At 51.0% G+C, this 23,341-nt stretch overlaps 1 protein-coding gene across 1 annotated transcript; it reads right to left on the reverse strand.

The window, feature by feature from the left end:
• Positions 1–1,097: 1,097 nt before the first annotated feature.
• Positions 1,098–20,302, reverse strand: Fads3 (fatty acid desaturase 3). Its single transcript, XM_052190210.1, has 12 exons — positions 19,883–20,302; positions 9,091–9,201; positions 8,376–8,573; positions 7,288–7,389; positions 7,084–7,206; positions 6,765–6,825; positions 6,258–6,334; positions 5,744–5,841; positions 5,249–5,345; positions 5,032–5,111; positions 4,748–4,873; positions 1,098–3,360 (listed from the first exon to the last, which is right to left on the reverse strand). The coding sequence occupies exons 1-12, from the start codon at positions 20,105–20,107 to the stop codon at positions 3,309–3,311; spliced, it is 1,350 nt and encodes a 449-aa protein (XP_052046170.1). The 5' UTR covers positions 20,108–20,302; the 3' UTR covers positions 1,098–3,308.
• Between the last annotated feature and the right edge of the window lie 3,039 nt (positions 20,303–23,341).

The raw sequence follows: 23,341 nt of genomic DNA on the forward strand, positions 1-23,341 counted from the left end.
AATGGGGTGCTATTGAAAACAAACACAAAAACCCTCCCATCTTTGCAGTAGTGTGAGCAGACACCAGACTCAAGGCGTCTCAGGGGCTGTTGGCGCAGTCTGGACGTCTTTGTGTATAGCTGGAAGCCCCGAGGTTATCAGCAGCCTGACTAGTTCCTCATATGACAAGTATAACCCATGGGAACCCTGAGGGCCACTGGGAGGGAGGGGAAAGCCTCAGGCAACAAGGTATGGAACAGAGAGATTACCGCCACTTGGGCTACCATGCCTTGGGCCTAGTTCGGCTCAGCTGGCTTGGCCACACTGAATTGGAAAGGACTATACAGAGGGCAGCTGCTATGAGATAGACCATACAGCAAAAGACTTGCTGTAGGTTCTGGACACTGGTGTTCTTTTGATTGACAGGACTGTACATTTCTAGCCAGACTGGTTTCACAGATATATGAAACAAAACCACCCAGTGTCTTAGGACATCACAGTGGCCCCACTGCCTTCAGCCAGTATCAAGGCTTTTTGTTTTGTTTTGTTTTCTTTTCTTTTCTTTCTTTCTTTCTTAATTTCTTTCTTTCTTTCTTTCTTAATTTCTTTCTTTCTTTCTTTCTTTTTTTGGACTTGGAAAGCACTTGGGTTTTTCTTCCAACCATTTAGTTCAAGAGCTAATAAGGCCTAGGAGAACTAGTAACAGGAAACAGGGCTTGGAAAGTACTGACGTCTTTAAGGACACAGTATGTTTACACATGGTTCTTTCGCAAGGCCTTTATCACCCCACTACCAGCCGCACCCACAAAGGCAGAGGCTGGTTCATGTGAGCCGGCCACTGGACTCTCTTAGCTATTGGTTGACTGAAAGAACAAATAAGCCGTGACTTCCCTCTGGAAGCTTTCTTTCTGGACTCAGGACTGTTGTATAGAAAATAGAAAGGGAGACAGTGGGGTCTTTAAAAGGTACTACCAAGGCCTTTTCCTGCCCTCTTGATGAGTATGGTCTCTACAGGAAGACTGTCAGAAGCGATAGCATAGATGACAGAGGGGAAGATGGGATGAAAATTACCCATAAGTAATGGGCTCCGGGTAGAAGGAAGAGACCTAAAGGCCGGGGACTCTGCAGGGTATTTTATTGGAGAACTCTGCATTTGGAGGGAGAAAGCACACTCCCCATGGCCACCACTAGGGGCAGCATGAAACAGTCCACACTGCAGTCAAGTGGATACCCGTGGGGGGTGCTGCAGGCTGGGTGATTCCTCTGAACAGTACGTGTCTCTAAGCATGTCAGAGACACCAACAGAAATCTGACTTCAGATTTCTTCGTCTCCAGAGTGGAGACGAAGTGCTTCCAGACTGTATGCTGAGGGAATGCCCCACCACCACCACATTGGCCATACTTATGTGATACTAGGATCATCAAAATTTGGATGGGAAAGGGGACTTCCTGCAGGGAACAGAAGTACAGAAAGACAATCTGACATACTCTGGATATAAGAAATTTGCTTTTGAGGCAGGAAGTAGGTGTGTGTGTGTGTGTGTGTGTCTGTGTCTGTGTCTGTGTGTGTGTCTGTGTGTTAGTTAGGGCTTAAACTCGGGGCCTACACATGCTAGAAGTCTTCCTACTGAGTTACATCCCCCAGACCCTTAAAATATTTATTATTATCATCTCAAACAGGATTTTATTAAGTTTCCTTGGCTGCCTTTGAACTCGTGATCCTCCTGTTTCTGTTTAAGTACCTTGGGTTACAAGTATGTGTGCAGGGCTTAGAAGTGCCTTTCAAGGGATCTTCAGTCCTTACCTGAGGAAGAAAATAAAGTCCAGAGAAAGCAAAGGGCTTGTCTCGGAACAAAATAGCCCAGAGGCATGGGACCACAGGCATAGAGCTCTTGAGTCTTATGAGCCTGCCTTTTGCTGAGAGCCCTCCTAAGGCATCCTTTTTATTTCTCATCACTTTGGAAGTGATACTTTGGCCTTAAGAGCTTGAATTCCTTCCTTGAGGTCAAACAGCCTTAAGTCCTAGCAGATACATGACTTATCCCCATCCACCTAATCCCGGGGAAAGGGAGGTGGAGGCTAAATGGAACAGAACAAGGTAGGCACCCAGCAGATGATGGGACCTCTGTTTCCCTCACTTTATCCAGGAGGCTTCTACTGGTACTTCCCTAGGCAACAGAGAGAGGTTGGGGTAGTCCTCACAGCTAGTGATGAGGCCTCAGCTCCTACAGGAGACCCCCCAGTTTGACATTTCTGCTGGGTTTGCTACAGCCTAAAACTTTTGAGACCTCTTTAAAGATTTGGCTTGGAGCCATGGGGTGTTGGTGCTGACAGAGTCCACTGTCCCCTCTCCTTTCTCACCAAACATGGGGTTAGGTCAGTAGTGGAGTACTTGATTTTTTTTAGCACTAGGGAAGGGCTGCCCTCCAAAACTGGAGTGCTTAGCTTGAGTAGCTTAACACTTTGGGGAGAGACTCAAGATAAAGCAAAATTTCCAACTTGAGCGGTTCAAAGGTTGATAGGTACATTCAACTGTCAACCGTCCCCACTGTCCAGATGAAGATCCTGAGGTCAAGTGGGTGGTTAGTTCCTGCTCAAGAAATAGTTCTTAGATTTAAAGGACTTAGGGACAGAATGGCCACACTTGAGTCGCTGCCTATTCAGCACTACAACTATTGTGCAGTGTCACGTCTAGCAGGGCTCTCACTACTGGGCCCTCCTGCATAGGGGGCTATAGGAAGCCAGTACACAGAGAGCTTTCCCATCCCATAACCCAGAGGCTCCTGCAGGTGTGACCCTTTACTTTAGGCTCTTGAGAATATAACTCACCCCAGGGTACTGCTGAACATAGGAACAAGCCACGGGGTCGAGCCAAGATGGAGCAGCTGTTGCCTCCATTACCCAGAGCACCCAGGGTGGAGGGGAACTCCTTACAGTCCATCCCAACTCAACACTGATGCCCTCTCCACCAAGTCTGAAGCGGATTTGGCTCCAAAATTCATGAAAATCCAACGCTTGGCTCCATGTCTCTGGGTTGCTTTTTATATAAAAATAACAAGTTTTCCTCCAATTCTTGCTCTAGGAAAACATGCTATGCTCACCGTGTCGTTTTAAGTATCTTCCCTCCACCCCTGGTCCTGTTGGACATTTGCCATGGCCATAGGGTTCCTGAACAGAAAATGCTGAGAACTGAGGAGAGCCAGCAGGACCAGGCAGGCAGTCAGGCTGCCCCAGCAGGGGGTGAGGACGGCTGTCAATCTTGCCCAGTGGCTTGGTGACTGCTGGAGTCTGGGCCCTTACCCCCTTCACCACCCATGAGGGTGCTGCCTTCATTGATGGAGGTATGCATCCAGCCAGATGTCGCCAGACTTCTTCAAGGACCTGAGAGGTGGGGATGGGGATGGGGATCAGGGACTCAACTGGAAGGTATTAGTGTCCCCCCCCCCCCCCGTGTCCCATAAGGAGTGTTGAGTGAAGGCATTTCTGTGAGGTCCCCTCCCCGCCCCCCTAGGACAGCAGCTGTGTGGGGTGAGGTACTCATTAACCAGAGTGGAATCTGGACTGCAACAAGGAAGTGAGTGGCAGGTGGCCAAGTCCAGTTGTGAGCCTCAGTGGGCCTGGCCATCGTTCACCTGGTTCTCCCTGTTGCCTCTCCCTGTTGGACTCTGCAACCCAAAAGTGTGGGACACAGAAGCTGCTCCATCAGGATGCCAAAGATAAGTCCAGAAGCCAGGAAAAGAACAATATATAGCTGTCTGCGGGTCGAGTATCCAACCTCTGTTCCCACTTCCAAGGCTACTCCCGGGGGCTGAGCCCTCTCGTCCTGCCCGGACAAGCACGAGCACTTTGGCTTTACCATTTCTGCTTTTGCTCTCGCTCAGAATGCAGGTGCATTTAGGGCATCTCTGCAACCTTTGAAAGCCAGGTGATCTCCCCTCCACTTAGTGGCCTTCCCACAAACCAGCACCTCTGCCCCAGGGCCTCTGCAGGACCTCTCTCTGGAATACTCTTCAGCTAGGTCCCCTGTCCCCGGTGACCAGTTGTCTCCCTGGCCTCTGCTCACACATCAGCTTAGCCATACTCTACACCTGTAGCCAAAAGCAATACTATACTCTGCCTGCCCTCTGCATCCCCTCCCCTGCCTCCACCCTAGGTTCCCATTCTTGCTATGTTATTAAAATGGTTCTCACGTTCTGTCATGCACTCATTGGTTAAACACCGAGTGTTTGTTTAACCACTAACATTCCCTCTCGTCCCACTCAGTGTGTGCGCCTTTGTGTTTGTCTTTCACTAAACCTAAAGCTCACTGGCCAATAAGCCCCAGGGGTCCCTGTTTCCGCCTCCCAGTACTGGGGTTACAGCGCTGGCACATGCCATCATTCCTGGATTTTTACATGGGTGCTGGGGTTCCGAACTTAGGTCTTCATCAATTACAAGGAAAGCACTTTACCTACTGACCCCTCTCCCCAGCCCTACAGCTGCTTGCTTTCTGTTTCCTCAACTAGAACACAGACACCAGCTCCCAGAACACAGGAAACTCTCAGACTGTCTGACTCACTGCCACATTTGTAGGGCTCCATGAGTCTTCCATGCTGGGGGCGGGGTGGGGGGGAAGGAGAGCACTGGCTAATCAGGAAAGCTCTAGGAAGTCAGTTCTTGAGAAGGGACCCCTCTGAGGGCAGACATACAGAAGAGCAGCACAGGAGTGAGCACGGAGTCTTGGAAGAGACTAGTACATGCAACCTGAGGAGCCCAGGTGCAGCCTTACCCGATGATATCCACCAGGGCGGTGAGGAAGGGCTTCACCTCGTAATGTAGGCCGTGCTTGGCGCAGAATGCCTTGACCATGGGGGCCACCCGCCGGTAGTTGTGCCTCGGCATCGTGGGAAAGAGGCTGGAAGGGCAGGCCAGATCTGAGTAGGGAACTACCAGAGGGAGCTCACCCATGCCTCATCTCCCAGGCCACATCTTCCAGGGACCCCACAGAGGGGAGTCCTGGGCCCTGGCTTCGGCCTCACCCCATACCCAGCAAGCCCTCCAGGCCACACTTACTGGTGCTCGATCTGGAAGTTGAGGTGCCCACTGAACCAGTCGATGAAGAGCGAAGGTTCCACATTGCAGGTGGCTGCCAGCTGCCAGGGTCAGGAGAGGTACAAGCGAGAGAGGTTGGCTTTAGAACCTTGACGCCACCACCTGGCAGCCTCTGCAGGGCCTGGATTCCCCCCAGTCTATGACTCCCCGGTTGGCAGAGCCTCCCTCCAGGACCTACCTGAGAGCTGGCCCAGTCCCGATGCTTTTCGTGGCCAATCTCCTTGGGGATGTGGTTCATCTGTGTGATCCACACGAACCAGTGGCTCTCAAGCACCCTGTGAGGAAGGCTTCAGTACTGCTCCACCTCGGGTTCAGGTGGAAGCTAGCATGCAGCTGAACCCAGACCTGGGCCCCTCTACACCCTGGGAGTATCTACTTGCTCCCACCCTGACATTTAAAGAACTTTCATAGAGCAGTGTCCTTAGAAGCTAAGCCCATGCCAACCTTTCTCAAGAGGGAGCCATGACCAAGCCAAGCTTCTTTCTCAGACCTGCCAACCCCAGGGTCTGGCCATTCTGCTAGTGATTGGTTGTGTACATCAACCACCTGAAGAGGTGGTACTGCCACCCATCCCGCAGTAGGACAACAGGCAGAACAAGGAGGGCTGTGGCCAAGGTCCACTGTCACCTGTGTGAGACCTCCCCACTCCCCATCACTCTGAGTCTGGCCATACCTGACAGCAACGAAGAGGAGCAGTGTCCCAGTGGCACCATAGAAGGGAAAGTAGGACAAGAAGAAGCGGGAGTAGAAACTGGCAGCCCACAGCAAGTCCTACGAGGGCGACAGAGGCAGTGTTGAGTGGCCTCCGTGGGTCAGGGGCCTGGGAGGCAGGTGAAAGGGCTGGGCTCATCTCACTCTCATTAGCTTCAGGGTTCTGCCCCTCAATGGGCTTCTGCTACTATGGCTGAGTAAAAGAACAGGGTTCTACACCTTATCACCAGGTAGGACTGACCATGGCAGTGACCTTGGAGGATGTATTAGGGCAGCCTGTGCCTGGGACACAGACACCTAGCAGTCAATCCAGTGATTCTACCCAGGATGGGGGAGCTGGCTATTCCACAGCATGTACCAATCACATCAGTACACACACGCTAACACTCATTCACACTCAGGGATGGATAGTGCTGTCCCCTGAAGCCCTCTCCCAGAAAGCTACAGGCTTGGGGTCCTGAGCAGTACCCACTCACCGTCCACTGCATGCACACCAGCATGTACGCCAGATTTTCAACTTCAAAGTTCACCAGGGTGAGCAGCGGTGGGCCAACTGCAAGAAGGGAGCATAAGGGCATGCAGGAATGGGATGGGCTACCCAAGAGGGGCGGGTGGGGAAGAGGAGGCACACCCATAGGAGCTAAGTGCTGAGCTCACAGCTCACACAAGGCCCTATTCACACTCAGCCCCTTGCTGGCTGGCTCTTGGTGCTGTCCCTTGTCCCTTGTATAGGTAAGGAGCCAGACTTACACATTCCTGCCCTGGAGCTACCCCGTCCCTGTTTGCAGAGGCAATTACAAAATACTCTAGGACTCCAGACAACCCTGACTTAAGGGCAGAGGGACTCTAGGGAGGGTGGGAAAGAGGACAGCTAGAGCAGAAGGTGGCTGGGAGCCTTCAGGCAGGCAGCATAGGCTGAGGCTTAGCCCTGCCACATGCCCACCCTGCCACACGCCCACCCCAAAGGACCAGTAGGTACTCACTCAGGAAGAAGTACAGATGCTGGCGGTTGTAGGGCAGGTATCTGCGTTTCTTCTTGCCATACTGTGGAGACAGGCGTCGGCTGGGGAGAACAGCTCTCCAGGCCAAGGTCAGGGGGCTGGCTGAGGCCAAGGTCAAAGGCAACTCTAGATTCTAGCCCCAGAGCCACTCATCCATCCCCAGGTGGCTAGGAAGTGGGGGAAGGACGAGGTAGAGCTAGAATGCAGGGTAAGATGGGGAGCAGGCACGAGGTCTCAGTCCCTGCCAAGTCTCCTCAGCTGCAGGCCTCTCTTGAGAGTATCCATGTCCCACCCCACCTACCTCCACGGATGACTCCCCCAGGAGGAAGACAGGTGCGACAGTCACATCTGGGTCCTTGTGGAAGATATTGGGCTTGGCATGGTGCTGGAAGTGGCGGAAATTCCACCAGTGGGCAGAAAAGCCCTGTGGGGAGAAGGGAACTCAGGTACCCACACACTTGAACAGACCCAGCCCAGATGCCCGCCTGCCCGGGTCCACACTCACTTTCAACTGCCCCATCACGAACTGCTGGGCCACATGGTTCCACCTGGACTTAGTGAAGATGGAGGCATGACCTAGATCATGTTGCAGACACCAGCTCTGGGCCTGGGGGAAGGAGGAGTAGGTCAAGAGAGGACGCAGGAGCCAGTCACTTCTGGCACCAGTGCTCAACCCACTGCTAGTGCTCCACCTACTACTGATGCTCTACTGAAACCCGCTGCCTCTTAACAGGGCCAACACACGTGAGCTCAGCAGCGTGCCTGCATACAAACGTCAGGGCTCAGAATCATCATACCTCTGAGTAATGGCTTCAGAAGCAAACTTCCTGTTCTTCTCATAGTGTCCTGTCTCCTGTTCCCTTGGATCCCCCAAGGCAAATAACAGAACCTAGAATTCTCTACACTACCTGCAGCAGGCCATAGACACCAGGGCTCTTCTTCTTCAAGGCCTAAAATCACTGCTCTAATTTCCCCTTTTGCCTGGGCACTGACCAAGAAGGGCTATCTCATCTGATAAGAGCTTATCAGACCCATTTCAAAAAACATTCTATCCCACACCTGGGAAGGAAGAAGGGCCTCAGAAAGAGGTCAAGAAAACTCTGAGCAGACAGGCCTTGCCAGGATTCTGAGCCAGTCTGTTTCCACTTGCTCACACCCTTTCATTCTCTTTCCATCACATTGACCTTCCGTGTCTGCTCCCATTACTACAGACTGTCCTGTTTCATAGAACAAAATGCTTAAAAAAAAAAAAAAATAGATGGCTCACCCTGGTGTTTTGCTCTTTAATCTGAAGGCTTCTATGTCACACAAGGCTATGATCAGATAAAATTTCCAAGTTTTGCTCTTGCTAATCTGTCTTTTGTAACAGGAGTGTTAACCATGATCTTCATGATCATCCTTTTCTTCACCTACACAAGTCTTGTCACACACAGGGCTGAGCTGTGGTGCTCTGGACCTGGGGTATCTCAAGGGCCTCTGGCAATTCACTTTCTCATTCATCCATTTACCAATCCATTCTTTCACTCATAAGAAAACTGTCCTGAGATTCCACATGTTCTGGACCTTGCATCTTCTGCGTAGTCATAGAGTTACCTGAGAGATGGCCAGGATGAGGGCGGCAAGGACACTGGACACCCAGCCAGGGCCCAAGAGGTAGATGATAAGCCAGGCCAACAACTCCATAGCCAGGATGTGGCCCAGCAGGAGTGCAAAGAAAGTGGTGTCGGCTTCAAACAGCTTCATGTCCTCCGCTGCCTGGCGCAGCTCTCGGAAGTCCTCGATCAGCTGTGCCTGTGGCAGGGAAGCGGTCCAGCAGGTGAAGAAGCAGGGACTGCCACAGTCCCCAGACACTAACCATGGCATCCTTAAGGCGTCCCGCTTCCCACTGCTGGGTGATAGCTGGAGGAACAATGACACCAGACAGGGGATGCTATGGCCTGGGGAACTAGCTTGTGGCTAAGTCTCTCCTTGGCCCCAAAGATGTGGGGTGGGGGATAAGCAGAGAAAAACAGAGCCAACAGAGGAAAACTTGAAGACTCAAAAATATCCTGATCGTAGAACTGGAGGCAGGAAGGAGTTTTCACTGAATCTAGAGCAGAAAGAAAGCTCACTGGAGACCCACCTCAAGTTCCTAGCTAAGTCAGATTTAGAATCCTTATTTCTACAGGACATTGCTATGAATTCACTTTTGACTGTGGCCCCAAAAGGGATACTGACCCAGCCCCACACTGCATCCCCCCAATAGTAATACAGAACAAACTGCTACTAGCGACAGGTAATGTCCCCAAGCCCTCCAGCTGTCCCTTACATTCTGAGCTCCATCCTGGCTGGGTTCCTCTGGGGCTAGCTCTCCGATCAACAGGGGTTTCAGGAACTTGCGCACAAAATGGAGATCCTGGTGGAAGGCGTGGAAGGCATCCTGAAGGAGAACAGTCAGTCAGTGAACACCTTATATAGCACCCAGAAAGAACCAACAGAAACAGGGTGAAGAGGCCATCGAGGGGCTGGAGAGATGGCACAGTGAATAGGAAAGCATTTGTTGCTCTCGCAGAGGACCTAGGTTAGATTGCCAGCATCCTTACGCTGGTTCTTAACCACTAGTATTTCAGGGGATCCAATGCCCTCTTCTCACCTCTGTAAGCATTAAGTATGCATGTGTTACATGCAGGCAAAGCACTCACACACAAAAGTTGAATAAATCTAAATTTTAAAACTAAAAAAAAAGAAGAAGGGGGGCTGCCAATAGACAGGACAGACAGACAGATAGAAAGTCAACAAGTTGTTGGACAGTCGTAAATATAAGGCCAGGAGAGTGAGCCTCACCTATAAGCCCTCTCTAGTCCTCCCAGGCCCAAGTACCCTGTTTAGCACCACTCATTCGCCATGTCCTGTCTGCTTCACCAAATACTGGTTTCTCCTCTCAGTATGCCTGAAAGGACTCCAGAAAGACTGAGCCCACTCCTGAACAGGCTTAGCCCTTCTGAGCTTTCTGCGTGCCACAGCCTATGTTACAGCATATAAAACAAGGTTTAGCTCCCAGATGTGAATTCTCTTCAGTTCTCATCAACATAATAGTGGGCAAAATGCATGTATGCAGATTTGTCATTGGAGCCACTTGGGGAGTGTCAGTGGTGGGCCAAACACTCTGAGGTCTTGGGTTTACTCAAGGAAGGTATTTTAGCAGTCGCGCTTACTCGATTTTGTCTTTATCTTTGGAGACAGGGTCTCATATAGCCCTGGATGGCCTCCAAGTGACTAAATAGCTCAGAGAAAGACTTTGAACTGATCCTCCTGTCTCACTATCCCAAGTGCTGGAACTACAGGCATGCACCACGTGCCCACCCAGCTCACATGGGTACTCCTGAACATAGGACCTCCATGTGTGGTAGCTAAGCACTCTACCAACTGAGATACATTCTCAGCAGATAGCATGATTTCCTTTAAATATAGAAAAGCCTAGACGGGCGTGGTGGGGCACGCCTGTAATCCCAGCACTTGGGAGGCAGAGGCAGGCGGATTTCTGAGTTTGAGGCCAGCCTGGTCTACAGAGTGAGTTCCAGGACAGCCAGGGCTACACAGAGAAACCCTGTCTTGAACCCCACCCCACCCCCAAAAAAAAGAAAGAAAGAAAGAAAAGAAAAGCCTGACACTCCTGTGTCTTTCTATAATAACTGGTCAGCGGTGAGGAGAAATACAGGTAACAGGCAAAGGGGGCAAGAAGTCAGCTGATAGGAAGAGGGTGGCCAGGATCCCTTGTCCTTCCTGCTTCAGACTTTGTGTCTCACTCACATCACTCATTGTTTGTATATGACATCACACCTAGACCATTTATTGGTCACAGCTGCTCTTCTGACTTCTACTGTTGTGATTTCAAAAGCAGAGCGGGTGACTGGATGGCATTGTCCCCATGGCCCTGGGGAAGGAGAGTAAGGGTGCTTCCAAAATGCCAAAAGGAAATACCTTTGTAGAAGTCTGACAAAGAACAGGAGCCTCCTATTGTCTTGTACCAGCTTGTGTAGGTCGAAACAGAAATGACCTTGCCAACGACAGTCACCCCAATGTAGTCACCAGGCTAATCAACCCTGATCATTGCACACTGGAGACAGATACTGAAATGCCCCACTGGCCCCAGGAACAGGGCTCTTATTAAGTGTCCATTAAAAATAAAAGGCTGAAAAGATGGCTTAATGGGAAGACATGTGACCTGAGTTCAAATCCCTACCATCCAGATAGAAATCTGGGCATAGCTGTGTAAGTGGGTAACCCAGCCCTGGGGCAGAAACTGGGGGAGTGCAGAGACAGGAGGATAGCTAGAGCTTACTGACTCCAAGAGTAGCTCCAGATTCAAGGAGACAGATAAAAGAACAGGACACTCAACGTCCTTCTCTGGTCTCTGTACACATGTGCATGCTCATATACCCACGTGCAAACAACACACACACACACACACACACACACATGCACACACAGAGAGAGAAAAAGAGAGTGAGTAATAAAAATAATTTTAACAACATGAAGATGAAAATTACTGTAACCCCAATAATTACTGCCAGAACATTTCTGAGGAGTCCTTGGAGGAAGGATACTATTTAGAGGCCATATCTAGTCTACCCTAGGGTCACTGACCCAAGGCAGGGGCTAGAGTTCTAGGAGGGTGTGGCTTCCAAAATAACTCAGGCTGCCTGGTCCCTGGGGCTCATCAAGTAATGAAAGTTATAAAAGCATAGCCCTCATTTCCTCTGGAGATGAAGGAGGGGCAGGGATGCAGGAAGCAGGCAGAGAGATGGGAGAATGGGGGGAGGGGTTTCACAGGATGATGCCTGGGCCAGGCTCACTGGGGATTGGTCTTGCGGTTCTGCTGACCCCATTTCCATGTGACTTTGAGCCAGTTCATCCTCCTGCAGTGGCCTCTACTTCCTGACTTCGGGACCCTTCTGAAACCAGACTGCTCAGCACAAACTTAATTGCTGTCTTCGTTTCTAAGACAGGGTCACACACAGCCAGGGTGGGCTTGAAATAAGTACGTAGCAGTGGGGGTGCTAAGCTTCTGATCTGTCCATCTCAGGGTGTTGGGATTACAGGTGTGCACCATCACTATTGCTTTGTACATTACTGGGAATTGAACCCAAGGAATCTATGGGTGCTAGCCAGCACATTACCTACCGAGCCTCATTCTCAGCCTTCATCATCATCATCATCATCTATAAAGCACACCTCAGTTTACCACTCTTAGGTCCTGGACATTACAGGATCTTCCTGATGATGTGTGGCCATCTATCTCCAAAATTGTCGCCTCTTCCCCAGATGAAATGCTATACCTATTAAACTCCTCCTTCTCCTTCCACGTGGCTCTAGCCTTATTCCAGGAACCTCACTTAAATGGAGTCAAAGAGCAACTGCCCCTTAGTGACTAGTCTATTTCACAGAGCATAATGCTCTCAAGGTTCTTCCTTACTGTATCAAGTGCCAGGATTCCCAAAACCTGGTGGTGATTTGAAACTTCCTCATCTGGGCACAGAGCCTGGGGCATGGAAAGACAGACACATTCTCTCTCTCTCTCTCTCCATCCCTCCCTTCCTCCTTTTCTTCCAACCTCCCCACCCCAATCTCTCTCACACACAGAGCCACCCACTACGTCAATAAGAAAGATTCAGACTCTTAGAAATGTGCCTAGGGTCATGGTCCACATGAACACCCTAAGAACAATACAGCCTCCTGTACAGGTGTGCACAGTAGGGAGGTGAGCAGAATCAGGCTCTCCCAAGAGTGTTCCAGTCAGCTCAACATACTAAGGTGATAGGGCAGGTATAAGTCCCTTGGGACCAGGTCTAAAATTTTCACAGTGGGTAGATCAGGGCTCCTGCTGGTGGGAAGGGGACAAGAAGGTGACCCTAGGCCTTTGGACAGAAGGCTGGAGCCTTGGGACTAGGTAGACATGGAGATCGTTTTATCAGGAGGTGACCACAAGGTGAGTCCCTGAACTAAGATTACCAGCAAGGGACTTCTTGGAATGCTAGCTTGGGTCATATGGATTAGTCCAGGGTTCTCAACCTTCCTAATGCTGTGACCCTTTCATACAGTTCTTTTTTATTTTATTTATTTATTTATTTATTTATTTTTTTGAGACAGGGTTTCTCTGTACAGCCCTGGCTGTCCTGGAACTCACTCTGTAGACCAGGCTGGCCTCGAACTCAGAAATCCGCCTGCCTCTGCCTCCCAGAGTGCTGGGATTACAGGCATGTGCCACCATTGCCCGGCCATACAGTTCTTTATGTTGTGGTAAGCCCAACCATAAAATTATTTTCATTGCTACTTCATAACTGTATTTTGAAGTACTGCATTTGATGTGTTGTTATGAATCATAATGTAAATATCTGTGCTTTCCTGGTGGTTTTAGGGGACCCCTGTAAAAGGGTCATTAATCTCCCCCAAAGGGGTCACAACCCACAAGCTGAGAAGCTCTGAACTAGTGCTTTCTAGGTTCGAGGACCAAGGGTGAGGGAGAAGGGAAGATTCAGAGAAGCTAAGGGGTTTGTGGATAGATCAGGGGTCAAACTTTGTGATCTCACCCAACACGCACATTTAAGAAGAGTCAACATGAATGACATTGAAATTCTTTCAGTAAGTCTCAGATCAGAGTGGGTAGAAAGTGCTGGCGTCAAAAGGCATGCAAATGGGCCAGAGCTCCATGGTCAAGAACAATGGCTTGCTTCACAGAGGATCCAGGTCGAGTTTCCAGCACCTACATGTGGTGGCTCACAAGCATCAGTCACTATAGTTCCAAAGCATTCGACACTTTCTCCTGGCCTCTGCACACAGGTGCACACATAAGCACCAGGCATACATGTGATGTACACGCAGGTGAAACACATGTACACATCTTTTTTTTTTTTTTTTTTTTTTTTTTTTGGATTTGGTTTTTTGAGACAGGGTTTCTCTGTATAGCCCTGGCTGTCCTGGAACTCACTCTGTAGACCAGGCTGGCCTCAAACTCAGAAATCCCCCTGCCTCTGCCTCCCAAGTGCTGGGATTACAGGTGAGTGCCACCACCACCGGGCCATCATTTTTTAATCTAAGAAAAAAATGAAACAAAAAGGCATAGCAATCCTAAGATCCCAGTGACCCCTGCAGGCTCTGTTTCCAGGTATACCTGGCTTGGAGCAAGTTTTCAGGTGCAGATGATAGTAAGTTAACAAGAGCCAGCCTCCCCACCTTCCAGGGCAGGGCTGTGAGCTATTTTTCAGGTGAGTATTGGGGAGCCTGCTTGAGACACCTGTCCCAGTGGAAGAGTTTGCAGTGACAGAGCCGGGGTTTGAACTTGAATCTGCTCTCTGTGATGCCGACACACCCTCAGAATATGGGAAACCTCTAAGTCCAGACCACCAGCGCCCATGCCCTGACCCCAGCCTCATTATGAGCTGACTGGGGTCTGGGGATGTGGGGTACAGTCTGGAGCCAGCCCTCCTGCAGGGATGGAACTGTGATTCCATTTAGGAGCCCCAGACAGGCTTGCTCCCCTCTTCCCTCTACATTTTCATCTTAATAAGATGGAAAACGTTAACATACGTCTCACCGATTTGGCTAGTAACACACTTAGAAGGGACCTAATGGCTAACAAGAGCCCCACTGACCAGCGCTTCTCTGTGCCTACCCAGGGCCCTGCTATGCCCCTGCTGCTGGCAGGCGTGGGCTGCAGGTGTGAGTTGGGAAGTGAAACTGACGTGCTTGGTCAAGACCTAGCTGAACCTCAGGCTAAGGAACAGGAAGGGTGGAGGTTGGGGGATTCAACCTCCTTTTACCCCAGGCACGAAAGGGGAGGAAGGAGGTTCTGGTTTCTGGCCAAAGAATGGAGAATATTCCAGATCAGCCAGGAAGGTAGGGGAGCACGGAGGGGTGTTGGAGCTCTGATGATCTAGGCCTACGCTTGCTGCCTGTGTACACCTTTACTAGAGGTGAGCACAGGGTCTCTAAGGACACCCCTAGCATATCTCTGCCTCTGTTGCTCTCCAGATAGAGGACAGACTCTGCAAGGCTCTCCAAGACTCTGCACTCAACTGCTCCTTGCCACTCCCTCCCCAGCACTGCCTTCAAAAGGCCCAGTGAGGAAGCATTATCTGTAACCCTCCTTATAGATGGAAAAACTGAGGCAAAGACAAGAAAGCAGGGACACAGCTCCAGAACAGGACTCATGGTTCTAGTCCATGCAGCAAAACCCAACCCAAGGGAAGCTGCCCCAGACCCCTTGGCATCCCTAGTGTCCTGGTGAAGGGTGGGAATATGTTTGATCGACCAGCCAGAACCCATGGCCTCAGAGATGTTGCTGGCTCAGCAAAGACCTGAAAATGACCCGGCCTTCTGGCACAAGGTCTTCTCTTTACCATTGAACTCTGGCTTTACCACTGGCTCTTTTATCAGAAACCCAAAGGCAGCCAGGGGAAGCCTTCCCTCTCAGGGAGGGAGGGGGAGGCTGCCTGATACTCTGAGGTCACCCGAATTCCCACCTCTGTACACTACATTCCTTCCAGTCACAGTCCTGACTCCTACCCACAGGGCCTTTGGCCTGCAGAAGACACCTGTCAAACAATGCCACCAGACTTAGGTGTGGCGGCTTGCATTTGTAATCTTAGTACTCAGTAGGGAGATGGCAATTAAACCCTGTGAGTGTAAGACCAGCTTGGTGCATATAATGAGTTCAAAGACAGAGCGGTGTATATACTGAGTTCTAGGCCAGCCAGAGACACATAATGAGATTCTGTCTCAGAACAAAACAAAACAAATGCCCACTCAGGCTCCAGAAAATGACTCCTCACTGAAGTAGGACTTTTAAAACAGCCAGTGTGGTTGGTAGGAAGAGGGTGTGGGCATTGGTTCTGGGTGTTTGAGGCCATCCTGCCTCCCAAACCGCAGAGCTTGGTCCATAATTCGGATCCCTCTCAGCTCCTATCCAGACACATACCCTCCCTCTGGAGCCTAGGGCTGAAGGCCTTGTTTTAGGGTGCCGCGACATTGCTTATCTTCTGCTCCAAACTCTTTATCTACACAACAGACAGCACCCAACCTCACAAGGTTGTCAGAAGAATTAAGTAAATTAGTACATCTAAAATTCTCAGAATCAAAAACTGTTGGCTGAAATTACCGACATAGCCTCTGGTGGTGGTGCTGGCCACCCTTGCTTCTAGCTCAAGTCATTCCCAATAGGTCTCAGGCGGTGGATGGCAGTGGGCTCAGATCTGCAGGGGTTTTGGATTCTTTTAGGGCTGCCAGTGCTTCCGCCTAATGGGCAGCTGGGGAATCTCTCACTTTCTCCATAACTACACCAGCTGAGAATAGGGTTTCATTACTCATAGTAACCAGTCACTCAGGTGCACATCACCATTCCCACAGTGAACCCAAAATAAAGTACTCCTACCCGTCACACTGCAGTGGCGTCGGGGGAGAGTTACAGTGTAAAGACAAATCAGTTCCTTCTTTAAAGGTGACACAGAGATAACCTGAGCATTTTGGGGGTTTTGATCGAGGATCTCATGTAGTCCAGGATGGCTTCAAATCAATGTGTAACTGAGGATGATACCCATTTCCTCATGGTCCTCTCCACTTCCCATGTGCTGCACCATAATGCTGGGCTCAGTGGGTTCTTTTGCTCCTTTTTAAAAAACTTTCACTCCTGGGGATTGAACCCAGGGCCTTGAGCATGCTCACCCAGCACTGTATTACTTAGCCATAGTCTCAGCTTACAGAGCTAATTCTAATGTCCCTACTACTGTCCCTACTAGATATTCACATATCTTCTGACCTTCTAACCTGGCTACATTCATTCACATGTAACTAGGGCCAAGTTACATTGTTTCTTGCTCTGAACTTTCTCCCCAAGGAGAAGGCAGGTCCCCATCTTGCTTACTTTACCTTAAAGCCTTTGTTCTTCTGAAAGGTGATTTTGTTTATATGTGTGTGTTGAAAGGGATATATGTCTACATGCATGACTGCACAGAGACCAGAGATGGAGGCTCTCCTGAAGATTGAGTTACAAGGGGTTTTGATCCCACCTGATGTGGGTGCTGGGAATGGAACTTGGGTCCTCTGTAAGAGCAGTATGAACTCGACCTCTGAGCCATCTTTCTAGTCCCAAGGATCCTTTTATTTGAAGACAAGGTTCTATGTGTCCCAGGCTGGGCTCAAACTTGCCTCATACTTAGGGTGACTCTGAGCTTCACATCCTCTGTGTCTACCTCATAATTGCAGGGGTTACAAGTGGATGCCACCACCACCAAGTTTATGCAGCATTAGGAATGGAACCTAGAGCTGGGCGTGGTGGCGCACGCCTTTACTCCCAGCACTTGGGAGGCAGAGGCAGGCAGATTTCTGAGTTCAAGGCCAGCCTGGTCTACAGAGTTCCAGGACAGCCAGGGCTGCACAGAGAAACCCTGTCTCAAAAAAAACCCAAAACCCAAAACCCAAAACCCAAAAAAAAAAAAAAAAAGGAATGGAACCTAGGTCGTCATGAACACTAACTAGGCAAGCTGTCTACCTACTAAGTTCTATCCTGCCCTTTTGAGATCCTTTTAAACATACAGCAAACCCCTTTGTTTTCCCTGTTCTGCCCTCCCAGGATCTCCTTCTTTAGAATAAACCAAAGTCCTTCTAAGAACAAATATATCCAGTAAGCTTGGCAATGTCTGCCTTTTGACGCCCCCTCCCCAACTGCTCTCTACTACAGCCGTGCTGTCTGTATTACTTAGGTAGTATGGTCCCACCTCTGAGCCTTTGCTCTAGCTGACCCATCTGTTGGACACTCCTTCCCTGAAAATGTTTTGTTCACAGCTGCTGCATCTGCAGAGGCAGGGAGGCAAGGAGCACACAGGAGATAATCTGGGTGGATTCAGGGAAACCCATTACTGACACCTGCCACTTCAAGTTACATTGTTTCTTTGAATCTCTTTTCTCATCTGTGAAGTGGGATAACAGTAGCAAACTGGTAGGTATCCTGAGGATTAAGAAGTAGTACCAATAACAAGCATTGAATTTAGAATCTAGTGCATAGTTGGTGGTTAGTATGTGACTCTCACATATTTTATGACCAGCAGGGGTTGGGCCTCTCTGGCTGCCTCTTCTCATCTTAGGGTTGCCTATGACTCTTAGACAAACCTGGCCCAGGGCCCAGAGTACTCTCCCTAGGGCACAGGCTCTATATCCCAGGATGGCCACAAGCTGACTTCATGGCACAAGAACTCTGGGAATTTCCTGGCAGGGAAGCTTCTGTTGCCTGGACATGAGAACAGCTGATGGGTGGCTGGGCTGATGGATACAAGTGGGCAGCCACATTGCACCCTAACCTGAGCTCCAGGTTCTGGGGTGGGATACCTGGGGCATCTAGACTTGACCACACAGGGCACTGGATTGGTTCAACCCCTAGTATTCCTTGTGGGTCCAGCACAGACTAAGGCCAGGGTCTTCTGAACCTAGACCCCTCCCAATCCTTAGACTGGAGTACAGCAGGTATTTTTGGCAACTCTACCCCAATTGCCTATAGCAATCTCTTCCTATTACAGGCAGGGTCAGGGAGGGACAAGCTCACCCAGAAAAGGTTTGGGAGTGGAAGTGCTGTGACTGTTCCACTGCTCTCTGCAGTCTGCATACATATAAAGAGCAGTTCCTGAACAGACAGCACAGCAGCATGGTTGAGAAGGTGTGGCCTTGCCCTTGGCTGGCTTGCTGACTAGCCTAGCTCTCCCTACCTGACCAGTGAGGAAGCTAAGGTTCAGAGAAATTACCTCTGAGTGCCTTCAATGGCAGAGCCAGAACCCTGCTACAAGATACAGAGGGATGTTTTCCTAACAGACCTTACTGGCTGTGAATCAAAATGGTGGCTGTAACAAAACCATTAGATGGAGGTCTCAGGGCACTGAGCTAAATATAAAGTTAGGAATCCCACGTAGGAGGGGCCCCCTGTGCAGGCCTGGCCCTAAGCAAGAAAAAGCAGTCAGTGCTCTCTGCTGTCCTCCTCCTCTCCTGCCCAGAATCCTGTCTACCATACAACATGATCCTCACAGGGTTGTCAGGGTTCAGTGGGAGGGGCTGTGGCACCTAATGCCCATCATGCTCTTGCAGAAAGGAGGAAGACACACACACACACACACACACACTATGGCCCATAGGTTGATGATTTTTCGGGAACCTTCTCATTCTTATACCTCTCAGTTGCCTGAGTGAATCTGGAAGGAGAGAGACAATGACAGTTCTGGGACACAGAGAATCCCCTCTGCTGCCACCAAGTTCTTCCACTGGAGACTCATTCCCTCCAGTCTTGAAGATATTCCACTATCCACAATTTTGGATAGTGAAGGGCAGAGCATCATGGCCTCAACCTGTATCCATGGAGTGGGACTGAGGGAGGAAGGGTCTGGGAAATTGCTTCACCACTGGGCTCCAGCCAGATAGCCCTTCAGGCCAGTCACATCCCTCCTTGTCTAGACATGGACTGAGAATGGGAAGCCAGGGTCCCCAGGGGCCAGTCAGTGCCTGGGGTGACTGTGCTTCCCATGGAGGCCCACCCAGCCTGGCAAAGTCTTCCCACGTGTAGCTGCCAGCCCAGCAGAGGTGAGTCACTGGCCCTCAGAACAGTCCACACAAGCGCTGGATAAGCCACAGACCTCCAGGCCCTGCCCAAGCCCTGCTGCCCAACCCCCAGTCTCTGATGGCACATCCCTATGACTAGGGACCCAACCCTGCCCCTGGCTCTTGGAAGCATCAGATAATAGTCTGAGAGACTCGGAGCAGAGATGAGACCCTCAGTTACAACAGTGAGGGTACTTACCTAGGGCACAATCTGCCCCTTGCGGCACACCCACCTCTGTGGGCCCATTCCTGAGACCTATTTATTGCACAGACTGACCCAACAGTGGGTCCTCCGTGCAAGAAAGAGACTGACCTCCTTACTCCAGGCTCCATCTCAACTCTGGAGCCAGAGAGTAGGGGGTCAAAGGTCAGAAGAAGCAAAAAGGATGCTAAGGTCCGCAGGTGGAATGAGACTTAAGCCCATGAACCACGTCTCCCTCCCCACCGCTAGCACCAGGCTCCACCCCGCCGGCTGTAGGTTAGCTTACCGTGGCGTCCTCCGCGCCGTGGTGGCCGATGAGGCGGCTACCCCCAGGGTGCCGCTGTGCCCAGCGGCTGATGTCGTAGACACGGCGCTCGATGACCAGCCACTTGTCGCCTGGTAGGTCATGCTGGCGGATTTGCTCCCAGCGGAAGATGGGCAGGGGCGCCCCCAGCGGTGCGGGCCCCTCCCGCGGCCCGGGTCCCCCGCCGGGCTCCCCGACGCCGCCCATGGCCGCTGTGCACAAGTCCTCCGGACCCTGGTACGTGACCGAGGTTTGAGAGAGAGACACCGAGGGAGGCGAGGACGAAATAAGGGGTCTTCCTCCGCCACCGCCCGCCCTGCCGGCCCCGCCCTGCCGCTGCGGCCGCCGCCGTATGAGCGTGCGCCTGCCCGGCTCTCCGCGCAGGGAACTTTTCCCTCCCTTATAACCGCGCTGACAGCGCTCGCCTCGCCCGCCCCTCGTCCCGGCCCCCGCGCTGGCCAGTCCCGCTCCCGCTCCAATCCAGGCGCGGCGCCTCCACATCTATTGGCTGCCCAGGGAGGGCGGTGTTGCGAAGGGGCTCGCCCCACCCGCAAGGGCCTGGGGCCACCACGCCCGGCCCTGCCCCCGGGGCACTGTCCCGCCCCCCAGTTTCTCGGACTCTCGGCTCAACCGAGAAGGCGGGGGATGGGGACCCAGCACGCACGGGAATCCTGCAGGCCTCTGCGCCCAGGCGCACCCCCGGGGGCCGAGATGAGCCCAAGTCTGTAACCTGAAAGGCTGAGAAATGTAGTTAGGGACGTCACTAGTCTTTAGTCATGCGTCCCAGGTGGCTAGAAATGAGGACACTACCAGCCTCCAAACAATGAACCTCACCCCCCAGCAAACCCTCAATATCCACAAGAGGAAGCCATCTAAAGCAATCTGCTAGAGCAGATGGCCTCTTCTCCTGGCTGCACACAAGATCTGGGATGCCCAGGTTGGCCACTGCAGAAGGTGCAGCAGACTGCTGTCTGGATGTCTGCGGTTCAGATGAACGAGTGGTCCAGGCTGCAATGGGTGGCTTGCTTGTTACCACCTCCCATCTCTCCCCCCTTCATGGTGTCGAATTTTTGACTTATTAAATTCAAATCCTCTTGAGAGTGTAGGTACGTTCCCAATTGAACAATGTTAAAGACAATCAGTTTCTTAGAAGTTAACACTCACAACTGGCAAACTTGAAGGCCCATCAGAACTTCCTAGAGGACTAGTTAAAACAGACTCTCACACACCACCCTAGTGGGACCCAGGGCAGAAAGGTGAGGCAGGCCTGCTTTCTGGGAGAAAATCTTTTCAGAACCTTAAAGTGTATTTTTTCCAATATGCTAACATTTGCTTTTGGTCTACCTAAGGATTGGTAGGTGACCTGACCTCTAAGGCACCCCTGTGGATGCCAAAATCAACCTGTGCTTCTTGCCTACATAAAACAGTATATGCATGTAACCTTCACACATCCTTCCATAAACTTTAAACCACCTCCGAATTCCTCATAATCCCTAATGTGATGTAAATGCTCTATAAATAATTGTTCAGTGCATTGTTGAGGGAACAATAAAACTGAAAAAGGCTGAAAGCATTCAGTCCAGATGAAACCATTACAGGCCTAAACACACAGGACGGGGAAGAAAAGCAGAGGCGAGCGGGATTTGAAGGGCTGCTGGCGAGATACCTGGGACCTGTGAAATGAGGAGGCAAGATCAGGCCAGTCTGCACACATGTGGCTTCCTCCACACGGAGTGTGAGGACTCTCTCTCTCTCTCTCTCTCTCTCTCTCTCTCTCTCTCACACACACACACACACACCCCGGGCTTACATTTCGGAAATTTACGGAATTGTTTTCTGAACATGACCAGTGTCTACTGCTGTTGCGTCTTAGACTGCAGAACTCATGGGGACATAAACTCCATGACATATGTGTCCAGAGCTGGAAGGAAGGAGCCTCTTGGTTCTTTAGAAACTCTCTGAGGAACTCTTGCTTTGCTTAGCCAGAACCAACAGGCCCAAGATGTTGCCACAAACAAGAGCTGTTTAATCCCTTTCTATGAAGGCTCTTCAAGATCCTGGAACATGTTTGTTTTCTGCACACCTGAGGATACAGGAGCCCTGGCTGAAGAGGATAGCAGGTACTGCTGCCCCCACATGGTCACAGCGAGGACTGGATAGAGAAAGCCTACTCTTCACAGGGGATACAGTTCTTGTATCCAAACTTGCATGTCCATAGGGTGTTGGTCCTTGCTCCATTCTTAGCACCTCTCAGTATTAAGATGTGGCTGGCTCTTTCCCTGGTCTTTCCCTGGGGGCTTGGCATGGACTTAGGTATGGGAGGCAGTTAGGGGTGGGTTAAGTTAAATCTCTGTGTCCTAGCCAGGACAGACACCAAAGTGGAGGCTGGGCCGATTGGGGAGATAAACTAAGGATAAGGCCCTAACCATGCCACACTCTCTGGCCACTTCAGTCCAGCATGGAGTCTACAGATGGGTATGGGACTCTTTCCAGCTGTATCCAGCTGTGTGTTCACATAAAGCCTAAACTATGAGCTACCTCTCTCCACCTCCCACACAAACAGCGTCCCATTTTAGTTCTCTGTAGGTCTTAAGGTCATCCCTAGGCCACTGTCTCTCTGATCTCAGACCCCAGAAAACTTGCAACTTGCAGGGAATCAGAGTTTAGGGGAGCTCGAGGCTTCATGGTCTGTTCCCAGATCCCCAAATCCAGGCAGCTGAGGCCTCTCAGACCACTTGGAAAGGGAGAGGCATCACTCGACATTCCTGAGCTGCCATTGGGTCACTGCCAGGGTGTGTGAGTGTAGGAGGGAGAGGGAAGCCAGCCAAATGGAGTGCTTTGGGGCAGGGGGCAAGGCTGAGGTTTGATAGTCCCCTTGAATGCCTTGAATACAGCCCCTTACCTCTGTCCCAGCTGGATTCTTTACTGTTCTAAGCTTCTGCCCAGGCCTCTGGTCAGATGCCTAGAAATCACCACCCCCTACAGAGCCACCAGCTACTGTCCTGGAGCCAAGAGATGTTTGTGCAGTGCCAGGGAGGCTCGACAAGCTGGACAGACAAGCAGTGGCTTTAAGAAAAAGCTCCGAAGCCAGAAGCCACCGAGAAAGAGCAGTCCCGGGGCGCAGGCAGCAGCAGCACAAAAGGGGACTCAGGTCAGAGCTCTAGGGTTTGGCTTGAGTCACAGATCTCATCATTAAGTTTGGTTATTAGTTCGGGGTACAACTCTTCAGGGAAAGGAGGGGCAGAGGCCATGGGCACCACGGGATTATGTAAAGGCCGTTTGAAACTATTTAGGCCAGCAACAGCAAGCCTATCAGCAACTATGGTGGGACACAGCTCCTTAGAACACCTCTGGTCAGAGCAGGATGCACAGAAATGTGCAGGGAAGGTAAGAAGACCCCAAATCACTACTCAGGACACAGATCAAAGCCTAGGGAGCAAA

This window comes from Apodemus sylvaticus, chromosome 1 (genome assembly GCF_947179515.1).
Source record: "Apodemus sylvaticus chromosome 1, mApoSyl1.1, whole genome shotgun sequence".
NCBI classification, from domain to species: domain Eukaryota; kingdom Metazoa; phylum Chordata; class Mammalia; order Rodentia; family Muridae; genus Apodemus; species Apodemus sylvaticus.